Source organism: Canis lupus, chromosome 3, assembly GCF_048164855.1.
Source record: "Canis lupus baileyi chromosome 3, mCanLup2.hap1, whole genome shotgun sequence".
Taxonomy (NCBI): Eukaryota; Metazoa; Chordata; class Mammalia; order Carnivora; family Canidae; genus Canis; species Canis lupus.
This window is the reverse complement of record NC_132840.1, coordinates 53,370,763-53,397,000: the sequence shown is the minus strand read 5'-3', so window position 1 is coordinate 53,397,000 and position 26,238 is coordinate 53,370,763. Positions and strand designations below refer to the sequence as shown.

The following is a 26,238-nucleotide window of genomic DNA, read 5'->3' as shown; positions in this document are numbered from 1 at the left end:
TAAAAGAAAAATGTAATGATTTGGACGTGTGAGCGGTACCAGAAAAAGCAGCATGGATTCGCATGTGTGATGATTTGGGGTCGACAGGGAAAGCACCGAGACATAGACAGTTGTTGGGGGGCACAGGGGTGAGAGTAAAGAACATTCTGCACTTAGATGCACAGGGGGAGAATCTGGGGGCAGGGCAGGGACTTTCAGAAGCACCCAGCTGGGGTCCAAATCCCAAGGAGATGCCCTCAGGCCACAGAACCCACTGCCAGCAGCCTGGTGGGGACCTGCCTTACCTGATCTAGCTCAGCTGTCCTTTTCTTTCCTATTCTTCTGTTGCTTGATATTTTGTAGGCTAGATCCCCAGTCAAAACCTTGATTTCGCCTCCTTGTATCAAACCACTTGGAAACCATGGCATCATTTCTGGCTGTGAGTTCACCCTACAGACCTCTCGCAGGGCAGCCCTTCCTCACTATCGTTGATCTAAATAGTCTGTGTGCTTAGCCGCTGCCAAACTCCTCGGCTTCCTTGGTGGGTAATTTATTCGGGGATAGGATTAAGATGTATTTGCATAAAAGTGAGGAAAGCCTGCATTAGGCTCAATAGTGAACCACTTTAAAATAAATTAAATTCTTATCTCGTGACATAACACACTATATTCCATGTATAGTGAAGATTAAAATGCCAGAAGTGAAACCCTAAAAGAACAGGAGACACGATATTTGTGTCCATCTTGAGCATGTCCAAGCGCCGGGGCCCAGGGTCTTGCTCAACGACTGCTTTCCCAATGGTTAAGTTAATAAGTTGCCAGAGAGACAAAACTGTAGAGGAAAAATACAGATAAGCTTGACTACATTAGAATTTGATGTGAGTTGAAAAAAATGAAATGAAAAGACAAATGATTAAAAAAAAAAAATCAGAGGGTGTGGGGCACCTGGCGGGCCCAGTCATGGAGCATGCGACTCTTGATCCCGGGGTTGTGAGTTTGAGCCCCACATTAGGTATAGAAATTACTTAAAAAATACAATATTCAGAGGCACCTGTGGGCTCAGGGGTTGAGTGTCTGGGGATCAAGTCCTGCATCGGGCTCCCCGAAGGGAGTGTGCTTCTCCCTCTGCCTGTGTCTCTGACTCTCTCTTTGTGTCTCCCATGAGCAAAGAAATAAAATCTTAAAAAAAAATTAAAACCATTGAAGTGGAATTAACTTTAATATCTGACCACAGGAAAGTGGTTAACGAAACAAGTTTACCAATGACAATAATGACACCTCTGTATGGCTGAGTGCTCAGCTACCATTTAGGATCAGCACAGAAGCCTTGGTGATTGACTTTGACAAATAGTCACAGTACTGTATCCGTGCAAAATCAGGACAGCTTATGCAGCATTATCCCATTTTTTTCTGGAGGGGGTAAAAATACACGTCTTTCTTTCATTCTTTTTTATTTTCTCACCTTCCAACAATTGCATGCATCCATTGTATAGTTTTTAGAGAATTAGAGGCAGTCACAACCTGAGCCGTTTTCAGAGGGGAGACGGAGATGCTCCTAGAGATTTCAGGAGCCTGTAACTGAGCACACAAGTACACAGCTGCCTTCAGGCCCTCCTGCTTTATCACACTTGACGGGACATCTCAGCACACCGTAGTAGAAGGTCCAGCCCCATCCCTGGCGTGTCTGTTGTCAAGGCCAGTCATTTATTTAAGATGTTCTTTGCTGAAGGCTTCCCATACTCAGGAGGCAAAGAAGCCATGTGAGGATTTCTCGCAAACAAAGCGAGGATGCTTTTCATGGCAAGGGAGCTGAACTCTGATGACGGCAGACTTTTCTCAGCCTAACAAGGGAACCTGCTTCACGGTGGAATTGGACGCCAGGTGGGGAATTTATTAATTATCCTTTCTACCCCCCTGGGGTTATATCAGCTGGTGGCTGTTATTTGACTGCGTTCTTCGTACGGTCAGGATTCCCAGGAGACCAGCGAAGCCTTTTCAGTTGTCTTAGTAACTGATGTGAGTAGCATGTGCCGGTGACAAGATCGGCCGTGAAGCACCAGTGAACAAGCAGCAGCTCATATCTGGTTAGTGAGGGTTAAGACGGTGGCGGTACAGCCAGAGGTGTGGGTTCACCAGCCTTTGTCTTGGCCAGTAGGCAAGGCACTGCCCTGCGCCTCGGTTTTCTCGTCTCTGAAAGGGGGATAATGCAAGTTCTTCCCTCTCCCCTTCCCCATGGCACATATATCCCAACTGTCAGCCCACAGTAATTTCCAGGGTATTATCTGAACTATCAGAGGGATTAATACTCCACTGGGCATGCAGTACCTGCAAATGGGTGTGTTGGTACAGGTGACTGGCCTTTCTGGAAGAAGCAGAGGACAGGACGCAGCATCTCTTCCTCGCCTTTTGCTTAGAGCCCCGGGGCACCCTCTTAGGGATCCGAGAGATTGCGTGAGAGACAGCATTTTGGGTTGTAGTTGTCATCTCAGCAGAGCTCTGTCTTCTCTCCTTGAGGCGTGGAGGCCAAGTGCCAGCAGGAAGGAGTCCCCCAATGAAGAAATGGGATCAAGTATTTACCGCCCCTCCTTACATCTTCTACGTGGCCCTCTTTGCTCATGAAACATGAGCACCGTAAATTGTGGACACCTCAGTTTGCAAGGAATCTGAGAGATGGTTCAGCTTCCCTGACTTCCCACCTGCATTTCCACAGTACGTTCCTTAGTCCCTTGGCTGTAATTAAGTGCCATCGACCAAGTGGCTTACAAACAGCAGAGGTTTGCTTCTCACGGCTCTGGAGGCTGGGAGTGCAAGACCACCGAAAGCACAGTCGGGTCCTGGTGTGAGCCCCCTCCCTGGGTGCAGGTTGCCAACTTCTCCTTGTCTGTCACCTGACAGAAAGTGGGCTATGGGCTCCCTGGGGTCTCCTTTAGTGAGTCACTAATCTCATTTATGAGGGTCCACCCTCATGACCTCATCGCCTTCCAAAGGTCCCTCCTTTATGTACCATCACACTGGGGGGTAGGAATCCAACAAGTGCATTTCGAGGGGATGCCAACTTTAGCACCCAACATGTCCAAACTGGTTTTCTTTCTAGTCTTCCCCACTGATCAGTCCTTAGGAAATAAAGCTTTTGTCATCTCACCCTCCTGTCTGGGAATCAACAGCTTTTCAGGGAGTCTCCCATCTGCCATTAAAAACTGTCCTGACCTGGGGCACCTGGGTGGCTCAGTGGTTGAGCATCTGCCTTGGACTCAGTGGGTGAGCATCTATCTGCCTTTGGCTCAGGGTGTGATCCTGGGCTTCTGGGATCGAGTCCCACATCGGGTTCCCCACAGGGAGCCTGCTTCTCCCTCTGCCTGTGTCTCTGCCTCTCTCTGTCTCTCATGAATAAATAAGTAAAATCTTTTTTTAATAAATGTAAAAACTGCCCTAATCTCATTCCAGCCACCTGTATCGCTGCCTTCCCCAGCGCTCATTCTCCGTCTGATCTGAACCATCTGTGCTGCCAGCCCCTCCCCCACTGATTGACCTCAACCCTCCTTTACATGCAAGAAGTGCCTTTCTCTGATTTTCCATCCTCCCAGTCCAAAATCACATCTCTTTTAGAACCTGTTTAAGATGTACCTTCCTTATGAAGCCTTCCCTAATTATACTCTATGAAAATCTTCCAGATATTTTGTGTACCCTCTGCAATCATACATGTATTATCTCATTCAGAAACATTTATTGGGCACCTACTGTCCACAACTAAGGTTGTCTTAGTGTCAGATCTGCCTTCACATCTCCCTGGGTGCCCAGCACAGTGGACCCATTCATCCATCCAGTAGATGGTTATTGAGTGAAAGCTCTATGTTTGTTAACTTGGGAGATATGAAGATGAATGGTCTATTGCTTGCCATCACGAGGACCCAGTGTGTTATAAGATACTAGGCGTGTACCTGTGTCTTGGATAACACAACGTAGAAAGCAGTAAAGCCCCACCCCCCACCCCCAAGAAACTACAGAGTGTAGGAAAGTTCACAGTGGGGACGATCGCTGGCAGCTGAGGGGTTGGCGAAGGCTGCAGGGAGGGGGGTCATCTTTCAGCTGGTCTTCAGGATGGATAAGAACCGAGCAAGTTGCCAACAGGGAGAAGGAATCAGAGTTCTGGGATTCCAACCGGTTGGAACTCAGTGGAGAGCCCAGCAAGAGGCTGTGTGCAGGGACTATTCTAGGAAGGTCCTGGGCAGGAAAGTAGGCGTGAGACAGCAGAGGACCGCTAGCCTACAATGTTCTCTAGAGGGTTATGACTCATTGCCTGGAAGCAGGGCTCTGCACGATGGTCCCCAGCAGGAGTGCACTCCCTGCCTGAACGCCAGGTCTCCTGTGTCCCAGCAGTGTGGCTGGCTTCTGCGGAGTTACACGCACTGATTGGATGGTGGCTTTTTTGGTGAACGACAGAAGGGCTGCAATGGGAAGCCAGAAGGTTGCCATCGCTGGGGAAAGGCGAGGGCAAGGAAGGGCTGCGTTGCTCTCGGCTGAGTCGGGGACAGCCTTCCTAGAGCCACATGGGGCAGGTGTAAGGACAGGTCCTGTAGATCAGAAATTGCGTGAGATTTGTCTCGTAAGTATCAGCCATTCATTACCAGTGTGTAAATCCAAAGAACCAAGATTCCCCCTAGAAACTCAATCTCACTTTGATGGCTGTAGAAGAGTTCGTATTTGCACATTCTAGCAAAATGGCACCGTGTTTGGAGCCTTTACACGTGGATTTGAATCCAGGTTCAGCCACTTACTTTCTGTGAAATCTTGGGCAACCGAGTGTAATCTATAAAATGTAAATGACCTCACAGAATTTTTGTGAGGTTTCAGGGCCATGATACTTGTAAATTACTTAGCATACTAAGTGTCTAACACAAGAAATAGTAGCAGACAGGAAAAAAAAATTATCTTTGCCCAAACACAGAAAAACTCCATTTGTGTTGAGATAGCAATGCACGTGGTTCCTAGGGCCAGGTACCGGGCTTAGAGTGTCTTCCTGTGGGTATTGTAATGTCCAGAACAAATGTGAAGGTTAAAAATGGACCCAGATCACCAAAAAAAAAAAAATCCACTTCTTAAAGAAAAATATGATACTATGTCAGATATACTCATGGCTCATAGTAGTTACAGGATGGATACAGATCCTCTGGTAACCTACTTTTCATTTAGGATATTTTGGGGTTTCCCAAAAGACTGCATGCCCTCTAAATACCAATCGTCCTTCTGTTCTAGTTATTTCAACTAGAGTCACCTTTTGGGATATTGGGCTACTTTGTGTCACCTGGTAGATGGGTTAGGTGCATAGACCAAGCACTACTGGAGGGCAGTTGTAGGAAGGGGTGCCTGTGGGTGGGGGCGAGGAGAGTCTGGGATTTGCCAGAGACTCTCACCACACTTCCCTTTCTGAGGGAACATCAGAGGTCTGAAACCTCTTTTTTTTTTTTATTTATTGATGAGAGATACAGAGAGAGAGGCAGAGACACAGGCAGAGGGAGAAGCAGGCTCCCTGTGGGGAGCCTGATGTGGGACTCGATCCCAGGACCCCAGGATCACTGACCTGAGCCAAAGGCAGATGCTCAACCACTGAGCCACGCAGGTGCCCCAAGTCTGAAACCTCTTTAAAGAACCCACCTGATGTGCCAGCTTGGCCCACTGTCAGAGGCCAAGGCTACCCCACCATCTCCCAGATCCCCCCCATCACATCCCTAGCACTTATATCTCATCCCACTCCCAGGTATTTCCAGGGCATTCCAAGGTTGACTTTCCACGGGTATGATTTAAAATAGCTCTCAGGGATTTGCTTGAGTCATTATTGCCAGGAGTATGATTAGTCCCCTGAAACAGAAGGGACAGTAAATACTCCTCTTGTGGTGATTACAATAACCACCAGCAGAACAAACACAGCTCGGGTGCCTCCAGGCTCAAGTGAGCCGAAGCTGTCCTGAAGAAGTGGATCACGGCAGGTGGCAGGCAGCTCTCCTAGGGAAACCTAAAGTTTGTCCTTTTAAGTGAAGCTGGGAGAAGACATGTTGTTTTCCTGTGTGGGCATGACAAGTCAGGCTGACTTGAAAATTAAAATCCCTGCTCGAAGTGGGGAGGTGTTCACACAAAGCCAGACTCCCAGGTGTAGGACCCAGGGGACCCTGTGCCAAAGCTTCTGAAGCAACGGAAGATGGAGACATGGAGGAGGAGTGTAAATGGAGAGGAGCACAAGAATCTATGACCTCACAATGTCATTGGCAACTGGCCAGGAAGCCTGGGAGTAGTACCACCTTCTGACACCATGAATCACAGGCCTGCCCTCCTACTTTAACCTCTTCATACCACCAAGATTAAAAGAATGATGTTGCATTAGAAGGGCAACTAATCCTCAAGAAGTGAAAGCATGGGCTGGATTTGAGGTAGGGAAGCAGGGGTGTCTTACTCCACACACACTTAACACTGAGACACATCTAAAATATTACAACCCTCAAACCTGGCCATAGGCCCAGAAAATCTGCCACTCTGAGCATGAAGGAGAGGGTGAAAAACAAGAACATAGAAAGTAGGACAGGCAATCAAGTATCATCACCATGGCCTCTTGCCCATTTTCTTCTGCCTCAAGACTTGATTCATTTACTCATCCATTCATCATCCAGAAAAAAAAAAAAAAAAGAAAAGAAAAAAGAAAACCCGCACAAGTGCCTCCAAGGAGCCCAGCCCAGAGAGAATTTGGTGAAGGTAAACACGAAAGACGTGTGATTGATCCCCACCTCCAGAAATTTCCAATGTATTCATAGTTGGGGAGAAGCGCCTCCCACACAGAAGTGTTCAGTCATCTTTGAAAAAGTGAATGAAAGAGAGAGAAGGGAAAAGGCAAAATTACATGTGATGGAGCAAATGGTGATGGTAATAAATTTATCAGTTATCAGAAGGGCAAGGATCTCACTCATGGAAGGGCCTGAGGATGACTTTGGGAAGATGACACTAGCATTTTATCTTCAAGGATTGGAAGGGTTTGAAGGGAGGTAAGGAGAGGGAGACCAGTCCCGGTGGAAGATGTTTCTGAGCAGAGCACTGAAGTGGTGCTGGGTGCTGGGGACAGCACGTAAGCGGTCCTAGACCACACACGCCTTTGAAAATGCAGTGACATGGGACAGCATTCCTCAGGGGGGAGGATCCCCAATTCCAGCTGCAGAAGTATCACCCGGATGCTTTTGAAATGCTAATTCCTGGAACTGGTCTTAGATCAACTAAATCATAATTCATGGGGTGGGGAGAAGGGCCCAGAAGTTTTTAATGAATTCCTTGGGTGAATCTTTAGGACATTCTTTTAAAAAATATGCTCCAGAGGCATCTAAGTTTTAACCTATTGGTAGTTTGTGATATTTGCATGCTAATGGCAAGGGTGACATTAGCATTTAAGAATGATTCATCTGGCTGGAGTGTACAAAGCGGACCCCCCAGGACCAGAGACTGGAACCTGGAAGGAAATCAGGAGGTTATCCTAGCAATTCCAGCATGTGGCGATGGGACCCAAGACCTGAGAATCTAGAACCAATGTGCGTGTTACCTCTGTTTTATTTCAAGATCCCCATGGATGGAGCCATCGCTTATGACTTTGGGTATTATCAGTCCTCTACAAACCTTTCTGTGACTCACTGCGACAGAAGTTCCTTTTGCTACATCTGCCACTGAATTGTCCCCAAGGAGGTCCAACACCTTATCATCCTTCTCTTCCCCTGACTCCCCTTCCAGACACACACACACACACACACACACACACACACACACACGAGCGAACACACAGGCACATGAGTGTGTGTGCACACATACATGCCCTCGATTTATTGATTCCGCAGAGGAAACTGGCCAAGTCCCCTTGCTGTTAAACCAGTCCGCAGTGTGAGGACACCCACTGTCAGCAACAGCACCTTCATGGCTGCAGAGGTGAGGGGGGACGATCTGACTCTAAGAGGCCAGTTAACTGCCCATGGTCCACATGCCCACAGCAGGTGGGGAGTGGAGGGCCCCGCCCTACTTCTCTGCTCCCTTCCAGCAGCCTTGGCACCCAGATGGAGATTGTTTTGTCACTTTATAGTCTTGTCAGCGCATCGATCGATGAGTCCTGAGCGCTAATTAATTGTTATGTTATCCAGCTCAATCCATCAGGAGGCTGATGGACCTGACTGGGCACTGTGCCAAGGCCCAGGACTCCCTGAAGGGAGAGGGGGAGGGGGAGACAGGTGATTGAGGGAGAGGAGATGCAATCCGTTGATAAGTCCAGGGAGAGACAGGGATGCCAAATCTAGCAGACCGTGTGCACCTTGCCGTGGAGAGGAGCTCCAGGCAAAATCTCGGGATTATTAGCCTTCCTATTCTTTGTACATCATGAGTTCTGTCTTCCTTCTGCATCAATACCTAGCTACCCACACACCCCAAAACTCCATCCATTACCTAGAACACCATCTGCCTCCAAAGACCATCTTTTAAAATAAAGAATATTTTATTTATTTATTTATTTGAGAGAGAGAAAGAGCCAGCACACAAGCAGGGGGAGCAGCAGATAGAGGGAGAGGGAGAAGCAGACTCTTTGCTGAGCAGGGAGCCTGATGCGAGACTTGATCCCAGGACCCTGGGATCATGACCTGAGCTGAAGGGAGATCCTTAACAGACTGAGCCACCCAAGTGCCCCTGAAAGACCATCTTCAGAATGAACTTAAAGCATTTGTCAGAGTGAGTTAATAAGTCTATGCTGGAAAGTTTTTCTATTTGACCCTCCATATCGACTCCATACCCTAGTCAGTCTTCTGGGTGCTAGCCTTTATGGATTGCTTTGTGGGGCTATCTTGCTCCATGGATGTCAGTTGGCTTTAGTAAATGGGGAGTACTGGAAAGATAAAAGAATGGAAGAGAATGACAATGGGGTACCTGTTTCCTACACTACCTCTTGGTACATTCATGGGCCCTTGACTGTAGCTCTCAACCAAAGCTCAGGGAGCCTTGTCCACACAACTTCCCTCCCACTTTGGGTTCCAGAGCCACTGCCCTATTTCACTACTCAGACCCACTTTGAATAAAGCCCCTCACTTTTCCTCATCCAAGGTACCACACTATTCCTTATGGGTTCCCTATGTTCTGCTCATATCTTTGCAAATAGTCCTTTATTAAAGTCCCCCTAAATACCCAACTGGATGTGTATCTGTTTCCTGTCTGTACCCTAACTGTGTTAGGTGAAAAAAAATTCTCCATGTCAAGTAATTAATAAGATGGATGATTTATGACTAGACTTTTCATCTCCCTTTGTCATGCCTGGTGAATATCCAAAAGGAAAGATGCAGTCTGTAAGATCCAAAGCTGCTTTGATCCAGAACCATTCTCCATTCTCTCCCCACCCCCAGAATTCAGAGGATGTATTTCAGGAAAGCCTGATACACACTGACAGCCAAGTGTAGCCAGCAAAGAGGGGCAGAGCAACCAGAAAATCACAGCTCCTTGGAACCTCTGCTGGAGAACACAAGAGTTTTTAAATAATGTGAAAGCTTTCTGATAATGATATGTCGTGAAAAAAATAAAGCCTATGACCTAGTCCTTTATCTGCCACCAATTTCATGACACTGGGCAGATCACTTCACTTCTCTGGGCCTCTTGTGTCACCTGTAAAATGAAGTAGCCAAATTTGATCCATTGATTTTTACACTTTTAAAGACTGCAACTGTTCAAGTGAAATTGTAGGTAGAAGACCAATATAGAAGACAGATGGAAACCATGCTGCTCTGGATGAGGCAAGGGTCGAGGGTAGGGGAGTAGTGATGGGTAGGCAGTGCTAAAACACCACCCACTAGGCTCTATTCTTTTTTTTTTTTAAGATTTTTATTTATTTGAGAGCGAGAGGGAGCATAAGCAGGGGGCAGAGGGAGAGGGAGAAGCAGACTCCCCGCTGAGTCGGGAACCTGATGCAGGGCTTGATCCCAGGACCCCAAGATAATGACCTGAGTTGAAGACAGTTGCTTAACCAACTGAGCCACTCAGGTACCCTTAGACTCTATTTTTAAACAGGAGCCCTTGAGGTGCCTCCAAGGAATCCACAAGATTTTCGGGAGCCAGTTTTGGGAACACTGTCATGGAGGTACTCAGTGGGTGCCAGCTCTGATGCGAACACAAGATGGTCTTCACATGGAATCACCATTGCCCAGTCCCCACCCAGTGGAGGTGGAGAGCCATTGAGCTTGCACTCAAGGCAAAGCTAGCAAAAAGCCCCCTGTGGAATCTTTCTCTATTTCCGATAATGTCTCAGCTAATAACAAGTAATTCCCTTGATCTCAAGGTAAAGGAACTTTGGAACCTATTAAGTGCTCCTAGGATGTGTCTTCTATACCAAAAAATGAGTTTTTCCAGCCAATATTCTAATTATTAAAGTGTGTGAGTGTGTATGAAATCTGGACACAGGTCTCACTTTCCCTGGATACAAAATGTTTAGTCTAAAATGTGTTTGGGATTTTACTAATACTGAAAGACTCTAAAGCATCTTCATGCTCCCAAGAGACTGAGGACCCAGTCAGACTCCCCTTTCCTCCTGATCTCCATCCTGGCATCTCTTTGAGCACTGAGGTCTTAGGCTACTTGAGAGACTACATCAGCCTGGCTGAGAAACAGGGAGTTGGGGAGAGTATGTCAAGCATCTAGGGGAAGCTGGCCGTGGCCCGTTGAGACCATTAACAAATCCTGTCCCCATAAAGTAACTATGAAGCTGGACAGAACTGATAAAAGCAGCCATTTCGGGATCCCTAGGTGGCGCAGCGGTTTGGCGCCTGCCTTCGGCCTAGGGCGCGATCCTGGAGACCCGGGATCGAATCCCACATCGGGCTCCCAGTGCATGGAGCCTGCTTCTCCCTCTGCCTGTGTCTCTACCTCTCTCTCTCTGTGACTATCATAAATAAATAAAAATTAAAAAAAAAAAAAAGCAATAAAAGCAGCCATTTCAGGGGCATCTGGGTGGCTCAGGGGTTGAGCATCTGCCTTCGGCTCAGGGAGTGATCCCGGGGTTCTGGGATCAAGTCCTGCATCTGGCTCCCTGCAAGGAGCCTACTTCTCCCTCTGCCTGTGTCTCTGCCTCTCTCTGTGTCTCTCATGAATAAATAAATAAAATCTTTAAAAAAAAAGCCATTTCAGTACTCTGGACAATCAAAAAGCTTACAACATCTGAAAAGCATTTGTGCTTGAAAAACTGATGAACTTACGGTAGGAGTGAAGAGTTTATGACAGTCTTGGGATTCTCCTGGCCTCCCCCCAGATCAGACTGCACAGATTTCACCAAGATGGAGACGGCTGTGAGTATTGGCACCTGTGCTACTGTCAGGTCAAAAGGGACTCACTGGATTTGGGGTGTTGGGTGACACCCCAGCCCTCCCTACAAAAGAGAACCAATACAATTAATGGCTGACTCTCATCTAAAGTAATGGAGGCCAGAGGTAGTTGGGAAGTCCCATTCAAAGTGCTGAAAACACCTGTCAGCCAAGAAGTCTATAATAGCAAAATTAACCTTCAAAAATGAAGGTGCAATAAAGACATTCTCAGGTAAGCAAAGATGAAGAAAATTCTCTGATAGCACATCTGACTGACAAGAAATGCTGAAGAAAAAAATAAATAAATAAATGCTGAAGAAACTTAACAGCCTGAAAAAAAAGTATATACTAGACAGTAATTCAAATTCACTGGAAGAAATGAAACACACCAGAAATGATAAATGCATTATTAATGTGATAAACTCCATACATATTTTTCTCATTTCTTCTCTTAACTTTTTGAAAAGATATAGAATTTTGTATATCAATAACTTGAATACTAATCATTGGGTATAACATATACACATATATATGGAGGAATGTCAGAAACTCTCACTATCCTACCTGAAGTTCGGCAGTTCTTAAATACAAGTGCTTCTCAGATTGTTGTATACTTTTTGGTCAATTTTCAGAGTATTGGATAGATAGATGATTGATAGATAGATAGATAGATAGATAGATAGATAGATAGATAGATGATAGATAGATATAGAGAGATAATATATATGACAATGACAGTATAAGGGAGGGTGATTCATTGGAGCAATATTGGGGCAAAGTTCCCATATGCTTTTGGGAGTAAATTAGTCCTGAAGATTGTAATAAGTGAAGGAGCATATTGTAACCCCTAGAGCAATAGCTAAGAAAATAACTTTTAAAATATAGTAAAATTGTCAAAGGAATTTAAGTGACACCATATAAATAGACATACTATGCTCATGGATGGAAAGATCAGCAGAGTGAGCCTATCAATTCTCCCAAAATAATATACATATTTAACAAAATTCTTATCAATGTCCTCACAAGAGTCTTTGTAGGTATAGCCAGTATTATTCTAAAATTTATATGGAAACATATTATTCTAAAATTTATATGGAAACATAAAGGAGCTAGAATAGATAAAATAACTGTTAAAAGGAGAACTAAGCTGGAAGGGATCAGTCTACTCAATTTCAAGAAATATACAGCTACATTGATCTATACTATTTGTATTCATAGAGAATATAGTCAATGGCATTGTGATAGTGTTGTATGGTGACAGATGGGAGCTATGCTTGCAGTGAGCACAGCATAACATATAGAGTTGTCAAATCACTATGTTGTACACCTGAAACTAATGTACCATTATGTGTCAACTATGCTTCAATAAAAACAAAAGACTGTTTCTGAAAATGAAAACAAAGAGATAGTTTAGTATTGGCAGAGAAAGGACATGTAGATCAATGAAACAGAATAGAAAACCTAGACATGGACTCAAACAAATATATCCAACTGGGTTTTTTTTTTTTTTTGACACATATCCAAAAGCAACTAAATGGAGGAGAGAGCCTTTTCAAGAAATGACGCCAAAGTAATTGGCCATTAGAAAGAAAAGAAGAAAAAAAGAAAGAAAGAAAGAAAGAAAGAAAGAAAGAAAGAAAGAAAGAAAGAAAGAAAGAAAGAAAGAAAAGAAGAGGGGAAAAAAAAGTCCTCGACTTAAACCTAAATCTCACACTTTGTATAAAAAATTAACTCAAAATGGAGCACCTGGGTGGCTCAGTTGGTTAAGCATCAGACTCTTGATTTCAGCTCAGGTCGTGATGTCAAGGTCATGAGATCAAGCCCTGTGTCAGGCTCTGTGTGGACACGGAGTCGGCTAGGATTCTCTCACCCCCTCTCCCTTTGCCCCTCCCTGCCAACTCTCTCTTTCTTAAAATAAGTAAGTAAATAAATAAATAATAATAACTCAAAGTGGATCACAGACTTAAATGTAAAACATAAAACATCTAGAGGGAAAAAAACAGAAGAAAATAAAAAATCTTCAGGACCTAGGGCTTGGAAAAGAGATTTAGACTTGACACTGAAAGCACAATCTCTAAAAGAAAAAAAAACCTGATAAATTAGATTTCATCAAAATTAAAACTTTTGTTCTGCAAAAGATTGTTAAAAAGGATGACATAGTTTGTCTTAGCTATGGGCTGGGAGGCGATATTTACAAGCCACATATCCTACCAGTAATGATTATCTAGGATATAAAAAGAAGTCTCCACATTTAATAGGAAAAATGTAAACAATCTGATTAGAAATGGGCAAAAGTAATCAAGAGACATTTCACTGAAGAAGATGTACAGATGAAAAATAACCACATGAAAAGATGTTTAACATCATTAGCCATTAGGGAAATGCAAATTATAGCCACAATGAGATATCACTATACAGCTATCAAAGCTAACTAAAAATGACTAAAATAAAAAATTGTGGCAACACCAAATGCTCACAAAGATGTGGATAAACTGGATCACTCATTCATTACTGGTGGGAATTTAAAATGGTACAGCCAATCTAGAAGACAGTTTAGCACATTCTCTAAAAGATTAAACATATAACTACCACATAATCCAGTGGTTGTGTTCCTAGGCATTTATCCTAGAAAATTAAGACACGTTGACACAAAAATCTGCACATGAATGTTTCTAGTAACTCTCTTTGGAATATAACAAAACTGAGAACAACCCAGATGTCCTTCAAAAGAAGAATAGTTAAGCTGTGTTACTGAGATCATAGGATATTTACTACTCAGCAATAAAAAATACTGAGCTATTGATACATGAAATGACCTGGTGGATCTCTGGGAATTATGCTTGATGAAAAGAATCCTATCTCGAAGGCTACATACTGTAAGATCCCATATATATAATATTCTTGAAATTATAAAAGTATAGAAATGATGGACAGGTTAATGGTGACCAGGGGTTAGTGAGGGGGTGGGTACAGGAAAGAAGAGGGTATGTCTATAGAAGAGCCATAAGAAGCCCTCCTTCTAGTGATGGCAATGTTCTGTGCCCTGACTGCATCAGTGTCAATATTCTGGTTTTGATACAGCCTATGGTTTTGTAAAATGTGACCACTGAGGAAGTTGGCTAAAGGGTATACAAGATATCTGTATTCTTTCTTTTAGTTGCATGTGAATCTATAATTTCAAAATTAAAAAAATTTTTCATCATAGAAAATGATACAATGAAGGCAACATTTATCTCAGCTGGAGCTGCCAGCCCTTACCTATAGCCATTGCATGTGGCCTGGACTTGTTTACAGCATGGTGGCTGAGATCCAAGGTTGATTGTGCCTCAAGAGAGACAGGCGAAAAAAAAGAGAGAGAGAGAGAGAGACAGGTGAGAGCCATATGACCTTTGGCAACCTAGCTTGGAAGTCATACAGTATTCTATTGCATTGTGCTCACTAACGTAATCATGGAGGCCTTCCAGTTTCAAGGCGATGAAGAGGATACTCCCTCTAATGGGGGACTGGGAATGTTCTGGGACTAGAACCGTGGCTGTTTTTGTAAAATATAATGTGCCACAGTCTCTAAAGGCTGACCTTCTCTCTTCCAAGTCTATGAGACTGCCCGTAGCTACATAGTTTACATGCCATGGGTCCAGCCATGCAGAGACCAAACCTCCCTTATAATTCCTAATTTCTGGAAAAAGAGCTCTAATTGGCCTAGGCTGAGCATGACAGTCACACCTGGTCAAATCAACCATGACCTAGAATTTGGCCTCTATTAACATACAACTATAGCCAGAAGGTAGGGAGCCACAATAGAAGGAGGGGCACCTGGATGGCTCAGTTGGTTAAGCGTCTGACTCTTGGTTTCAGCTCAGGTCATGATCTCGGGGTCCTGGGATCAAGCCCTGAGTTGGGGTCTGCGCTCAGTGGAGAGTCTGCTTGAGGATTTTCTCTCTCTCTCTCCCTCTGCCCCTCCTCACCACTCACTCTTACTTGCTCTCTCTCTCTCTCAAATGAATAAATCTTAAAAAAATGAAGAAGAAAGGAGGACAGCTTTCTAAGCAAGAGGACTTGTTTCTAGCTCTCAAAGCAGTCTGCAAAGTGTCAAAGCAAGTATGGCAGATTTTCTTTAAAAAACTATGTGCTCTGTCAAGAGACAAGTATAAAACAACATGACACAGAAAGGTTAGATATAAAAGGATAGGCAAAGTTTATCAGGCAAATGCAAACAAAAGAGCTGGGTTGGCAATATAAACATCAGATCGTGAGGACTTAAAGGTGGAAAAAAAAGGCATTACATAGGATAGAAAGGATTATTTCACATTGATAAAGAGGACAGCCACAAAGAAGATGTAAGCAACATGAGCGTCTTTGTGCTGAATAATGTGGCTTGGGAGCACATAAAACCAATCCCATGACAAATACCAAGAGAAAATGACAGGAACACAAAATAGTGGGAGACCCTAACACATACACATACCTCCTTCTTTGACAGAATAAGTAGGCAACGAGTGAATTGGTATAGAGAAGAACTGAATGATGTATTTCATGTGTCTGATTGAATAGATATATGCCCATTTTGTACCCTCCAAAAAGAAAATATACCTCTTCTCTAAGTACGCACGAAACATTTACAAAAATCGATCCTATGGTATCCTACAGAGGAAATATCAATAAATTCCCCAAAGCAGAAAGTGTACAGGCCCTGTTCTCTGACCACAATACAATAAGACGGGGCCAGGGGCACCTAGGTGGTTCAATGGTTGAGTATATGCCTCAAGTCATGATCCTGGGGTCCTGGAATCAAGTCCTGCATTGGGCTCCCCACAGGAACCTGCTTCTCCCTCTGCCTCTCTCTGTGTCACTCATGAATAAATAAAATCTTAAAAAAAAGAGAGAAAAAAAATAAAAGAAAATTAAGGGCCAAAGCTCAAACCAACAAACCCAAACACTTCAAAATGTAACAACACTCTACTAAAGAACTCTTGGGTCAGAGGGAAAATGAAGGCTGCAATTACAGATCATTTAGGACATTGCAACAATAAGAACATTGTGTATCGACACTCACAAGAAAATGCCAAAGACAAATCAGAGCTAAAGACCATATTAACAGAAGAGAGGAAAAGTAAATGGACCAAAGATTCGAGCCCAGAAATGAGAAAACAAAAACCAACCAAACCAAAGAAAATTAGGAGGGTAGAAATGAACAAGGCCAAAAGCATAAAGATTTGAAGACAAAAGAAAAAGAAAGAAAGAGAAAGAAAGAAAGAAGAAAGAAAGAAAGAAAGAAAGAAAGAAAGAAAGAAAGAAAGAAAGAGAAAGAAGAAAAGAATTGATATGTATATGTATAAGGGGTATTATTCTTGGGAAAAGAATAATAATATGAATAAATCACTGATCTAGAAAACAGTAACATAGAAAATTAAGAGTAAGAAAAGAGTTGGAATTTCATGTACATAGGATTTTTTTGGGGGGGGGGGATGTTATAGTTTTAAACTAATAAAGTTTCAAATATCCGATGGATATATTTAAGAAGAACAGAAATTACAAGTTGAATTTAGAGTTGGAAAACTGAATGGGTAAATATGCAAAGAAAATGTTGCCGAGTGTGAGAAGCAGTGTGCATAATGGTTAAGGATGTGGGCTTTTGAGCCATCTCGCCTGGGTGTGCACCCCGGCTTCACCTGTTAAGCCAATTATTTGACTTCTGCAAAATTCAGTTTCCCTAACTCTAAATTCCCTAACTCTAAATTGGATATAAGATGGATACAACAGGGTTGCCTGGGTGGCTCAGCAGTTTAGCACCTGCCTTTGGCCCAGGATGTGATCCTGGAGTCCCGGAATGAAGTCCCACATCAGACTCCCTGCATGAAGCCTGCTTCTCCCTCTGCCTATGTCTCTGTCTCTGTCTCTCTCTCTGTCTCTCTCTATCTCTCATGAATAAATAAATAAAATCTTTATTAAAAAATGGATACAACATCCATCTCCCAATTTTTTTGTTGTGCGGTCAATGAAACAATAAATCATCATCCTACTATGGTACTAACAGAAAAGTTCCCCCCAAAGACACCAGACATATTTATTATTGCATTCCTCCAAACTTCCAAAGAACAGGTATCTCAAGTGCTATATTAATAGTTTCAGGGCACACAGAAAAATGGAATGTTATACAGCTGGCTTAACAAAACCATTATCTGGATGCACTAACTTGATGCACAAGAAAAAGACAAACTTTATGAGTATGTATGAACTAAATAAGACATATGCAAGGGGCGCCTGGGTGGCACATTTGATTAAGCATTGGAATCTTGGTTTTGGCTGAGGTCATGATCTCAGGGTTGTGAGAGTGAGCCCCGCCCCTCCAGCTGCATGCTTACCACGGTGGGGGTGGGGTCTGCTTGAGATTCTCTTTCTCCCTTCCCTCACTGGCACGTACTCTCTGTCTCTCTCTCTCTCAAATAAATAAATAAATCTTCAAAAATTTATAAGTAAAATATATACAAATAGAATCCAGTGTTTTAATGAAAGACTATGACACCAAAATCAAATAAGAGAATTCCCAGGAAGAGACGAATGGCTCAGTAGGAGGAAATCTGTCAGTCTGTCAATCCATTTCATCACTTGGCTGGGCAGTTTACAGTGTGTTGACCTAGAAAGACTGCTTTTCATTAGTTGCCAAAGGAAATAAGACATGGCAGGGATTGGTGTTCAAGGTTGTTTGGTGTAACATTACTGAACTTTAAAACATTCTAAATATACAATAATAGGGGAATGTTTAACTACATCTATGAAATAAACATATTATGCTTAAGTTCTAGCTATATACTATAGACTATTCTAAAGAAAGGACTATTGTGAAACCATATAAAATATTTCAAGGAGGGATGCCTGGGTGGCTCAGCAGTTGAGCATCTGCCTTTGGCTCAGGTCGTGATCCCAGGGTCCTGGGATCGAGTCCCGCATTGGGCTCCCTGTGTGGAGCCTGCTTCTCCCTCTGCCTGTGTCTCTGCCTCTCTCTGTGACTCTCATGAATTAAAAAGAAAATCTAAAAAAAATATTTCAAGGAATATTTCAAAATGTGAAAATATATTCAAGGTAGATTGTCCATTAAGTATAAAGGAAACAGATTAAAAGTAGTATATTTGGGACACTTACATCTGTGGAAACTGTATGTATTTATCTATGTGTGTATATCTACATATACATATGAACATTTAAGTTCTTTTTATTTGCTATTATAAAGATGCTGCAATGACTAACCTCATACATTGGTTATTTTGCACAAATAGGATTAAATCATCGTATTTTTCTCCAATTTTAGAGCTGACAGCTGATTCTCACTTGTGCAAAATGACAAATGCAAAAGGTAATTCATTGTTATATTGTGTGTGTGTGTGTGTGTGTGTGTGTGTCTGAATGTAAACATACACATAGTAATTTACAAGGGGAGAGAAACAAAAGAAAATATAAAGTGTCATGGTGGTTAGTTTAAGACAGTTTTAATTTTCTTCTTTGTGATTTAAATTTCTTTCCTTAATTGAATGTTAGCAAAACATTCAAAGTACTGATTCAAACAAAAGGAAAAGCATTGCATTTGTAAACAAAATATCTAAATGCAAGACCTCTATCCTACTTGCAAACTCATCTGTAAAGAAAAAGTATCAGGACCACCTCAAATGAGATATTTAAAGGTTTTTTTTTTTTTTTTTACCATTTGGAAATTGGTGGCCCAGTAACATAGATTCAGATCAAAATCAGTATGAATATTAGTTTTCAAAAATTTATGTGTGTAGCACAAAACACAGAGCACAGCTGGTGACCAAGAATGACTAACTGAACCTGAATCGATGCCGCTTTCTTTTTATATGTATGTATAAATGTATTTTTTATTGGTGTTCAATTTGCCAACATATTCGATGCCGCTTTCTTCGGTGGCACCTAGATTCTAAAATGGAAGATTAGAAGTGTTCCTATTTGTGCAAAATAACAAATGTATGATGCTATTCATCGCAGCATATTTATAGTAGCAAAGAAAAGGAACTTAAATGTTCATATGTATATGTACATATACTCTCCACCATTCCACCTGGGCTCTTCCATTTGTTGCAACTATCTCTCTGATGCTGCCATATTGCCTAAAAACAAATAAACCAAAATAAATAAATAAATAAATAAATAAATAAATAAATAAATAAATAAATAACAGAAAGCAGTGACACCGGTTTTCTCCTTGCCTCTGGAAGACAAGCAAAAAGGGAAATATATATATTCTTTATCTCCCTTCCTGGATTCTCTCCTCTTGCTTAAATTCAGGTCTGGTGTAGAATTGATACAACCTTTGGAAAAAGTTTTTCCCCTGGATGTAACTTCATAATCTGTCTTGGGAGGAAAGAATACTGTGATGTGAGAAATTCTGGCTTGCTGCTCAAACCCACGCCCCCATTGGATGGTGTCCATGACTATTTAAAGAGGACGGTCTGAACCAAAGGAATGATGTCATGATGATTCCATGGGTAGGGGAAATTTTGCCTAGTAGGAGTACCCAGTGTCTTGGAAATGGACAGGAACTAGAGCTAAGAAGAATCTGGATGAAAAGATAGATCATGGGCCTGGGTTTCGGAGGTGGCTTAAGAACAGGATTTGGGGTCTCAGAGATGGTAGGTAAAGGGAGGGAAATGATGGACCATGACTGGGGTTCTACATTGCAAGCCCATGAAACAGCCAGACAGAGGCTTGACCATTGGACAATAAAACGATGAGAATGCTCAGGTCAATTTGGGACACGGTGGTTTGGGCTAAGGGCAGGAATTTCAACACATGTCCCTAAGCTATTTATAATTAAACCCTACAGACCAGATGGACCTGGAACGAGAGGTGTACATTTGAGAACTATCAGTTTGGGCAAGAAGGTAGAGCCTTTGTGAAACACCAGTATGTCGAAAATACGAGAAGAAAGAGGATCTGGTGAGGGAGCTGAATATTGAGCAGCCAGAGGCTTCAATGCCAGGGGTAGAAAAGATGGTTTCAAAAGCAATATGTAAGGAAACAGAAGCAGATCTTTGAGCCTCCAGAGGATGGCATGACTGTAAATCATGGTTTAGATAAACTAAAGCAAGGACTTCATGCCTCCTTTTCCCCTTGTTTTAGTTGAAATCAGATGCAAAAAATACAATGTTGAAGTAAAAACACAGGGCCGAAGAGTGCTTTTGTGGCAAAATCACACCTGCATTCAGTTTTAGGAGCCCTCAGAATGCCTTGGAACTCTGGGCTTTGGCAACTGGGACTCTATTAATTTTGTGACTTGTTCAATCCATGTGGACTTTGCATTTATAACAAAAATAAATGCTTTCAAAATGTTGGGCTGTGTCATTTAGAGGCACAGAGCCTAGAACCCAGGGCTTGTGATCCCAAGCAGTGGACAGTTCACATCAGCTTGCCCCATCTTGGGCTGCACTCAGACATGTGTAAACAAAGGCTCAGGACAAACCAAAGCCCCATAAAGGGCATTCTCTTTCTGGCTAACCCCACCCTAAAACACTCCTCCCCCTAAAAGGATCTACTTCCCCTACCCAGTTTCCCACCCCATGCGTATCTACTTGCCAAATGCCCCTTAGTCTCCAACCTTCTTCTCCACCCACCTCCGCTCCCAACAAACCTCTGTTGCCGGTCAACCAGAGGTACAGATGTGGGTGGGTCTCCATGGTGACAGAGAAGGAGAGAGATGCCAGTAGCAGGGGAAGGTTCTATGCGCCCAACACACTGCCTCCTGCCCTTCACATTTCCAGGGCATCAAAGGGCCCAGGCTTTGCAGAAGGGCTTCCTTGGACTCAGAGAAGCCTAGTAGAGGTCAAGAGAGTTGTGTGGGAGAGACAATGGAATGCCTGAACTTTTCTTTAAACTTCTCTTTTCTATGATTTCCAGGTGATCATCAGTATAACCACCCGATTTTAAGCAGTGCTGCCCAGACCCCTACACATGGTGAGAGACGGCTGTGGGCACTTCACAGTCCATCCCCATTCTTACTGGCTCCATCCTGATGACTGATGTCCATCAGGCATCAGACATATGGTCATGATTCACTGAAGCCCAGGAGGTGCAAGGAGCCCATGATGGCTCAGTCCCATGCTTAGACCGTTGTCCCCTCATGTCCCACCTCTGGAACTGGAGTGATCTTCCACTGTGAAAGGGAAGGAGTGAGACCCTTCCCTACCCCATTCTCATGTGCGATCCAGATCACTTCTTGCAGTCATAAATTCCATATGTTCACAGCAAGGGGTGAGCACTCTCCTTTGCCCAGTGCTGCTCGTGGTACCATTTACTAATAGCATGTGACTTGGCATACATTCTATCAATCCACCCCAGGGCAGTTAAGGTTTGCTAACACTCAAAACCAAACTGGGGGACCTGAGCGGTAGCCCCTTGGCAGGGTGAGGAAGCAGCAGGTTGTAGAATTTAGGAGCAGGAGCATGGCTCCAAAGGTTTACAAAACCACGCTTCCTTCTCATAACCTCCTCCTGCCAGATTGCAACTTTAACATCTGGAACTGCAGAGGAAAACTATTTTTGGTACCTGCTTGAAACTTGGTATAACATAAGACAGCCATGTAAATTACGAGCTATCAGTCATCCTTCTGTCTTTGCTCTGAAGGAGTGAAAACATCATTAAATTTTAGTGAGAAAGAAACTCAAAGATAAAATCTGCAGCTCGCTTGGCAGAGAGATTGACCACTCTCCTGGGAGATCATGCTCTGCGTCAGCATTGAGGTGTTGAGCATCATAATTAGGACAGAACTGGACTATTCTCATGGCCCCCCCTCTAGGGCTAGGGTCCTAGTGGAAATTTGTGATGAAAGCGATAGTTTAATAAGCCATTTCCGGTTGCGGGATCTGGGATAAACCAGAACTGGAAGACATTGTAGATCAGTTAAGAAGCAGCAGGTTACCAGCAATGATGTGGACGATAGGAAAAGACAGAAGGTTCAGATATGAAACGTGGTGGAGTAGTGACTCGCTGAATATGGCTGATGAGAGTCAACTGTGAATAAAATGCCAAGCTATGATCAATGAGAAGAGTGGGGGTTCTTTGGGACGCAATCTGAAGAGGTAGGAAGGCAGCTAGGGCATAGAGGAGAGGAAGCTGTCAATGGTGAATTTGGATCTGGACCTCTAAAGCTGGAGGGGACCATAGGGTAGTTAAGAAAAATGACTCAGCAGGCAGCTAGAAATGCAGACATGCAGTCTGGAGTCAGGTTACGGCTGAAGATGTAAGTTATGCTTTGGAAGCAGGAACAGATGCCCTGGAAGTTGGGGGGGGGCCCATTTTGTGTGAGAAGGCTGAAAGAGAAAAGCAGAAGGCAGAAGCCGAGAGCCTGGGGGATGCCCATGGTGATGACGCAGCAGCAGGAAGAGGAGCCAGAAGAGGCAAGCGAGGAGTGCTCTGCTTGCTCCTGAACATTCTGGAAGGATAAGTAGCAGCTGGTTTTCTCCAGAAGTGGCCAACACAAGCACAGCCTCCTGAGGACAGAAGGAAGAGCCATTCTTCCCTGTTCCTCTCCCTGTCTTCTTTTTCCACCTGTTACAAGGAGGTGAGGGTAGATAGATCTAGTCCCTGACCTTGAGCAACTCACAGCCTGGTAGAAGCAGAGTTTTCTCTGTATCTGTTTCTTGGAGGCTACACTTTCCCCCAGGAGCTAGCAGAGTGACTATTAAAGGGGAATGTGTCCTGTGTCAACTTGATTAACCAAAGAGCATTAATTGGATCCTTATTTAGGGCCAAACACTATGGAGGCATCAGACCAATTAGAAAGCAAGTTTTTGCTGTCAAGGATATGGCTATCTTTGGCGATCAACAAGACTGGCTCAAGTCAAATGATTAGAGATCACATAGGCACTCAACTGGGTGGGATTGCCTGGAAAAGCAATAGGGGCTTGAAGACCAGATATCACCACGGGCTGAGAAGATGTGACATTGCCATAGCGAAGAGTCTTGAGCGAAGAGAGAATTTGGACAGAAGATGAGTAAGGAAGGGCATGGCACTAGGAGAGAGCGCATGAACAAGAAGACAGGGGTAGTCATGGTGGAGGCAGAAGACAAAAAAGAGCTGGCCTTGGCTCAGCAGCATGAGCTGAAGAACAGTGGGGAGGGCGAAGTGGGGGTTGGTAAGAGCATCCAGAAATGTTGCGTTTGGATGCGGGTGACCTGAGCTGTGCCCTCAGTGGGAATATGATACCAACAGGGAGAGGGGAGCTTCATCCTCCCCAGCATCACCAAAAGTGAAGAAACGAGAGCTAGGGGACTAGTGGCTGTTACCCAGCTCCGATAGCAGTGCTCCCAGCTTCCTGCCCACTCCACTTCCTGGCATCTGTCCCGATCCATGCCAGGGAGGCTCTTCTGTACAGCATGTTCTGATCTCTCGGGGATGTAGAGCGTCCCTCACCCCCTCACATATGTACCAAGCTGGCATGAACACCAGCTTATTGGCTGGGCTCCCCTAGCTTCATCTCCAGTATTTGGGGGGACCAGTGAAGGCAGGAAGGATAGAGAAGCTGGGAGTTCCCTGTAGCAAGGCTGCCCTTGGACCGAGTCTAGCGGTGCTCCTCGTTGTCTCCTACTTCACAGAATCCCTGACTTCCAGAGTTTGGCATTCTCTTTGCCAAGAGGCAGGGGAGCCACAGCCTGGCCCTTCTTGGGGGTCCCAAACCAAAGAGGAGGGAGGGACAATGAGAGAGCCACCTGCCTGCCTCATATTGGGGAATGGTACCACTGTTTCTCCAGCAGTACCTGTTGACATCTTGCTGACACACAGCAAGTCAATCAAGCAGCAAGGCCTGCTTGCTTCCTTCCTTCTCAACCACTCCCTTGCCCATACCTGCATCTCCTCTCTTGCCCCAACCACAGAGCCCAGCTCAGCTCATTCACCTCATTATTCATCCACCTCATCACCTGCACATCTTCTCTTCCACTACTCCCCCCCGTCCTCCCCCCCCCCCTCCAGTCTGGCATTGAATACACTCCCTTCTCTCTCTTCAGATTTTGGAATCTCAGGGTTCTAGCTCAAGGGAAGGAGGGAGAAAAAGGAAATTATGTGCTAAGCATTTTGTCTACATTCTTTCCTCCAGTGGCTCAGAGATAGCCAAGGGGGCTTCAGGGGGAGGGCTTGGAGGAGGAAGAAATGGCTCTGGAGCTCACAGTGACTTGTGGGGCTCAGGGCTTGGGGAGGTCTAAGGCAGAAGCGGTGATGTGAGGGATAGAATGACATCATGGGCCATGTGGGATGGAGTCTCAGTGGAGCTGGGGTCCTAGACCCAGGTCTATGGGTCTGTGGACAAGACCAGTCATTCTACCTATTTCAAATTCAGATTTTTCTGAACCTGAGAGCTAGGAGGTAAAAGATGGAACTTTCACACCAAAGTAGACAATTTTATGACCCCCCTCAGCTCTATCAGGCATACGTCTTCATCAGATACAGAGGAGTTTGCCATTAAAGGAAGGGCAACTCCCCAGCATGGCTAAAACAGCACCTGCCACTAGGCTTGTAGACAACTGGAACTGGGTATGAGGGAAACTGAGTCACCAGCACCACCTGTGTCCTAGCACAGTGGCGGGGGGGCCAGGAAAGCAGGATGAGGAGAGATAGAATCTGGACCTTCCTTGGCCCTGCCTGCCCTTTGTCCTGGCTAATGCCATGCACCCCTCCCTTCTTTTGCAGAGAAGCCACGGATGAACAACATCCTGACATCGGCCACGGAGCCCTATGACCTCTCTTTCTCCCGCTCCTTCCAGAACTTGGCCCACCTACCCCCATCCTATGAGTCAGCAGTGAAGACCCACCCCAGCAAATATTCATCCCTGAAGAGGCTAAGTAAGTGGGGGTTTCTCGGGCTTGGGCTTTGCCTCTGGGCCCTCTGTGGCATCATCCTATGTTTTTCTCTCCTGCTCTGCACCTGAGGGGACAGACGTGGAGTGCTGAGAATAAAGAATGAGGTATAGCTTGGAAGAAGAGGATGGGAAGCCCCTGTGTTTGTTCTTTATGGTGGCCTGAATCCATCTGCCTACAAATCGAATAGAAGCCACAGAATCTTGGAATCACTTTCCCATAGGACAGAGGCCACGGAATCCTCGGATCCACTTTCCCATAGGACAGAGGCCACAGAATCCTCGGATCCACTTCCCCATAGGATAGAGGCCACAGAACCCTTGGATCCACTTTCCCATAGGACAGAGGCCACAGAATCCTCAGATCCACTTTCCTATAGAATACAGGCCACGGAATCCTTGGATTGATCTACTTACCCATAGGACAGAGGCCATGGAATTCTCAAATCTACTTTTCTGTGAGAGTCAGCACTTCAACACATGTACCCATTTACCTGCAAGAGAAAGCCCTTCTCCAGCCTCAGCCAGCACCTGCCACCTTCAAACAGTGAGCCTTCGTCAAGCTCTAGCTTATCTTGGAGTGGAGGCTACCAGTCCCATAGCTTTCTCTGAGACCACACACACACACACACACACACACACACACACACCAGAGACTTCCCTTTGAAGGGCCCAGAAACTAGCTCCCTCCCTAACCCAGCCAACACTGTCTTAAGAACCTGAGATTCCAGACTCCCATGCATGCACCTCATTTCATCGAGTGCATTTTGTGCAGTAACCTCGGCTCTGCCATGTGAATCTAAGAAGACTCTGGACATGGGTGGGTTTGAGACCCATTAAAATGTCAAGAAGGTACATGGCCAGAGAGCTCTTTTTTCCTAGCTTTCTGACCCTTGGACCTTCTGCCTCCATGTCCCCATGGGTCTATTTTAATGACCACCCAACTGCGGGGCTGAGCCTTTGCTTGACCTTGATGCTACAGGGTAACCTACCCTGATGGAGTTCATCCCGTGGATCTACTCAGCCACTTCCATGGTGAAATAGTGAATTTCTGT

At 44.4% G+C, this 26,238-nt stretch overlaps 1 protein-coding gene and 1 long non-coding RNA gene across 3 annotated transcripts in view; both read left to right on the top strand.

Moving 5' to 3' along the window:
* Nucleotides 1–26,238, top strand: part of SHISA6 (shisa family member 6) — a 278,218-nt gene that overhangs the window by 250,451 nt on the left and 1,529 nt on the right. The window contains exons 4-5 of one of the 2 annotated variants that reach the window (XM_072821110.1): nt 21,230–21,286; nt 25,017–25,169. In XM_072821110.1, coding sequence (XP_072677211.1) covers nt 21,230–21,286; nt 25,017–25,169 — 210 coding nt within the window. The remainder of the gene's footprint in view (nt 1–21,229; nt 21,287–25,016; nt 25,170–26,238) is intronic. The other variant, XM_072821111.1, reaches the window with a different exon arrangement.
* Nucleotides 6,246–9,566, top strand: LOC140630613 (uncharacterized). The gene is made up of 2 exons (XR_012028373.1): nt 6,246–7,928; nt 9,380–9,566. It is a non-coding gene; the product is annotated as an uncharacterized lncRNA (long non-coding RNA).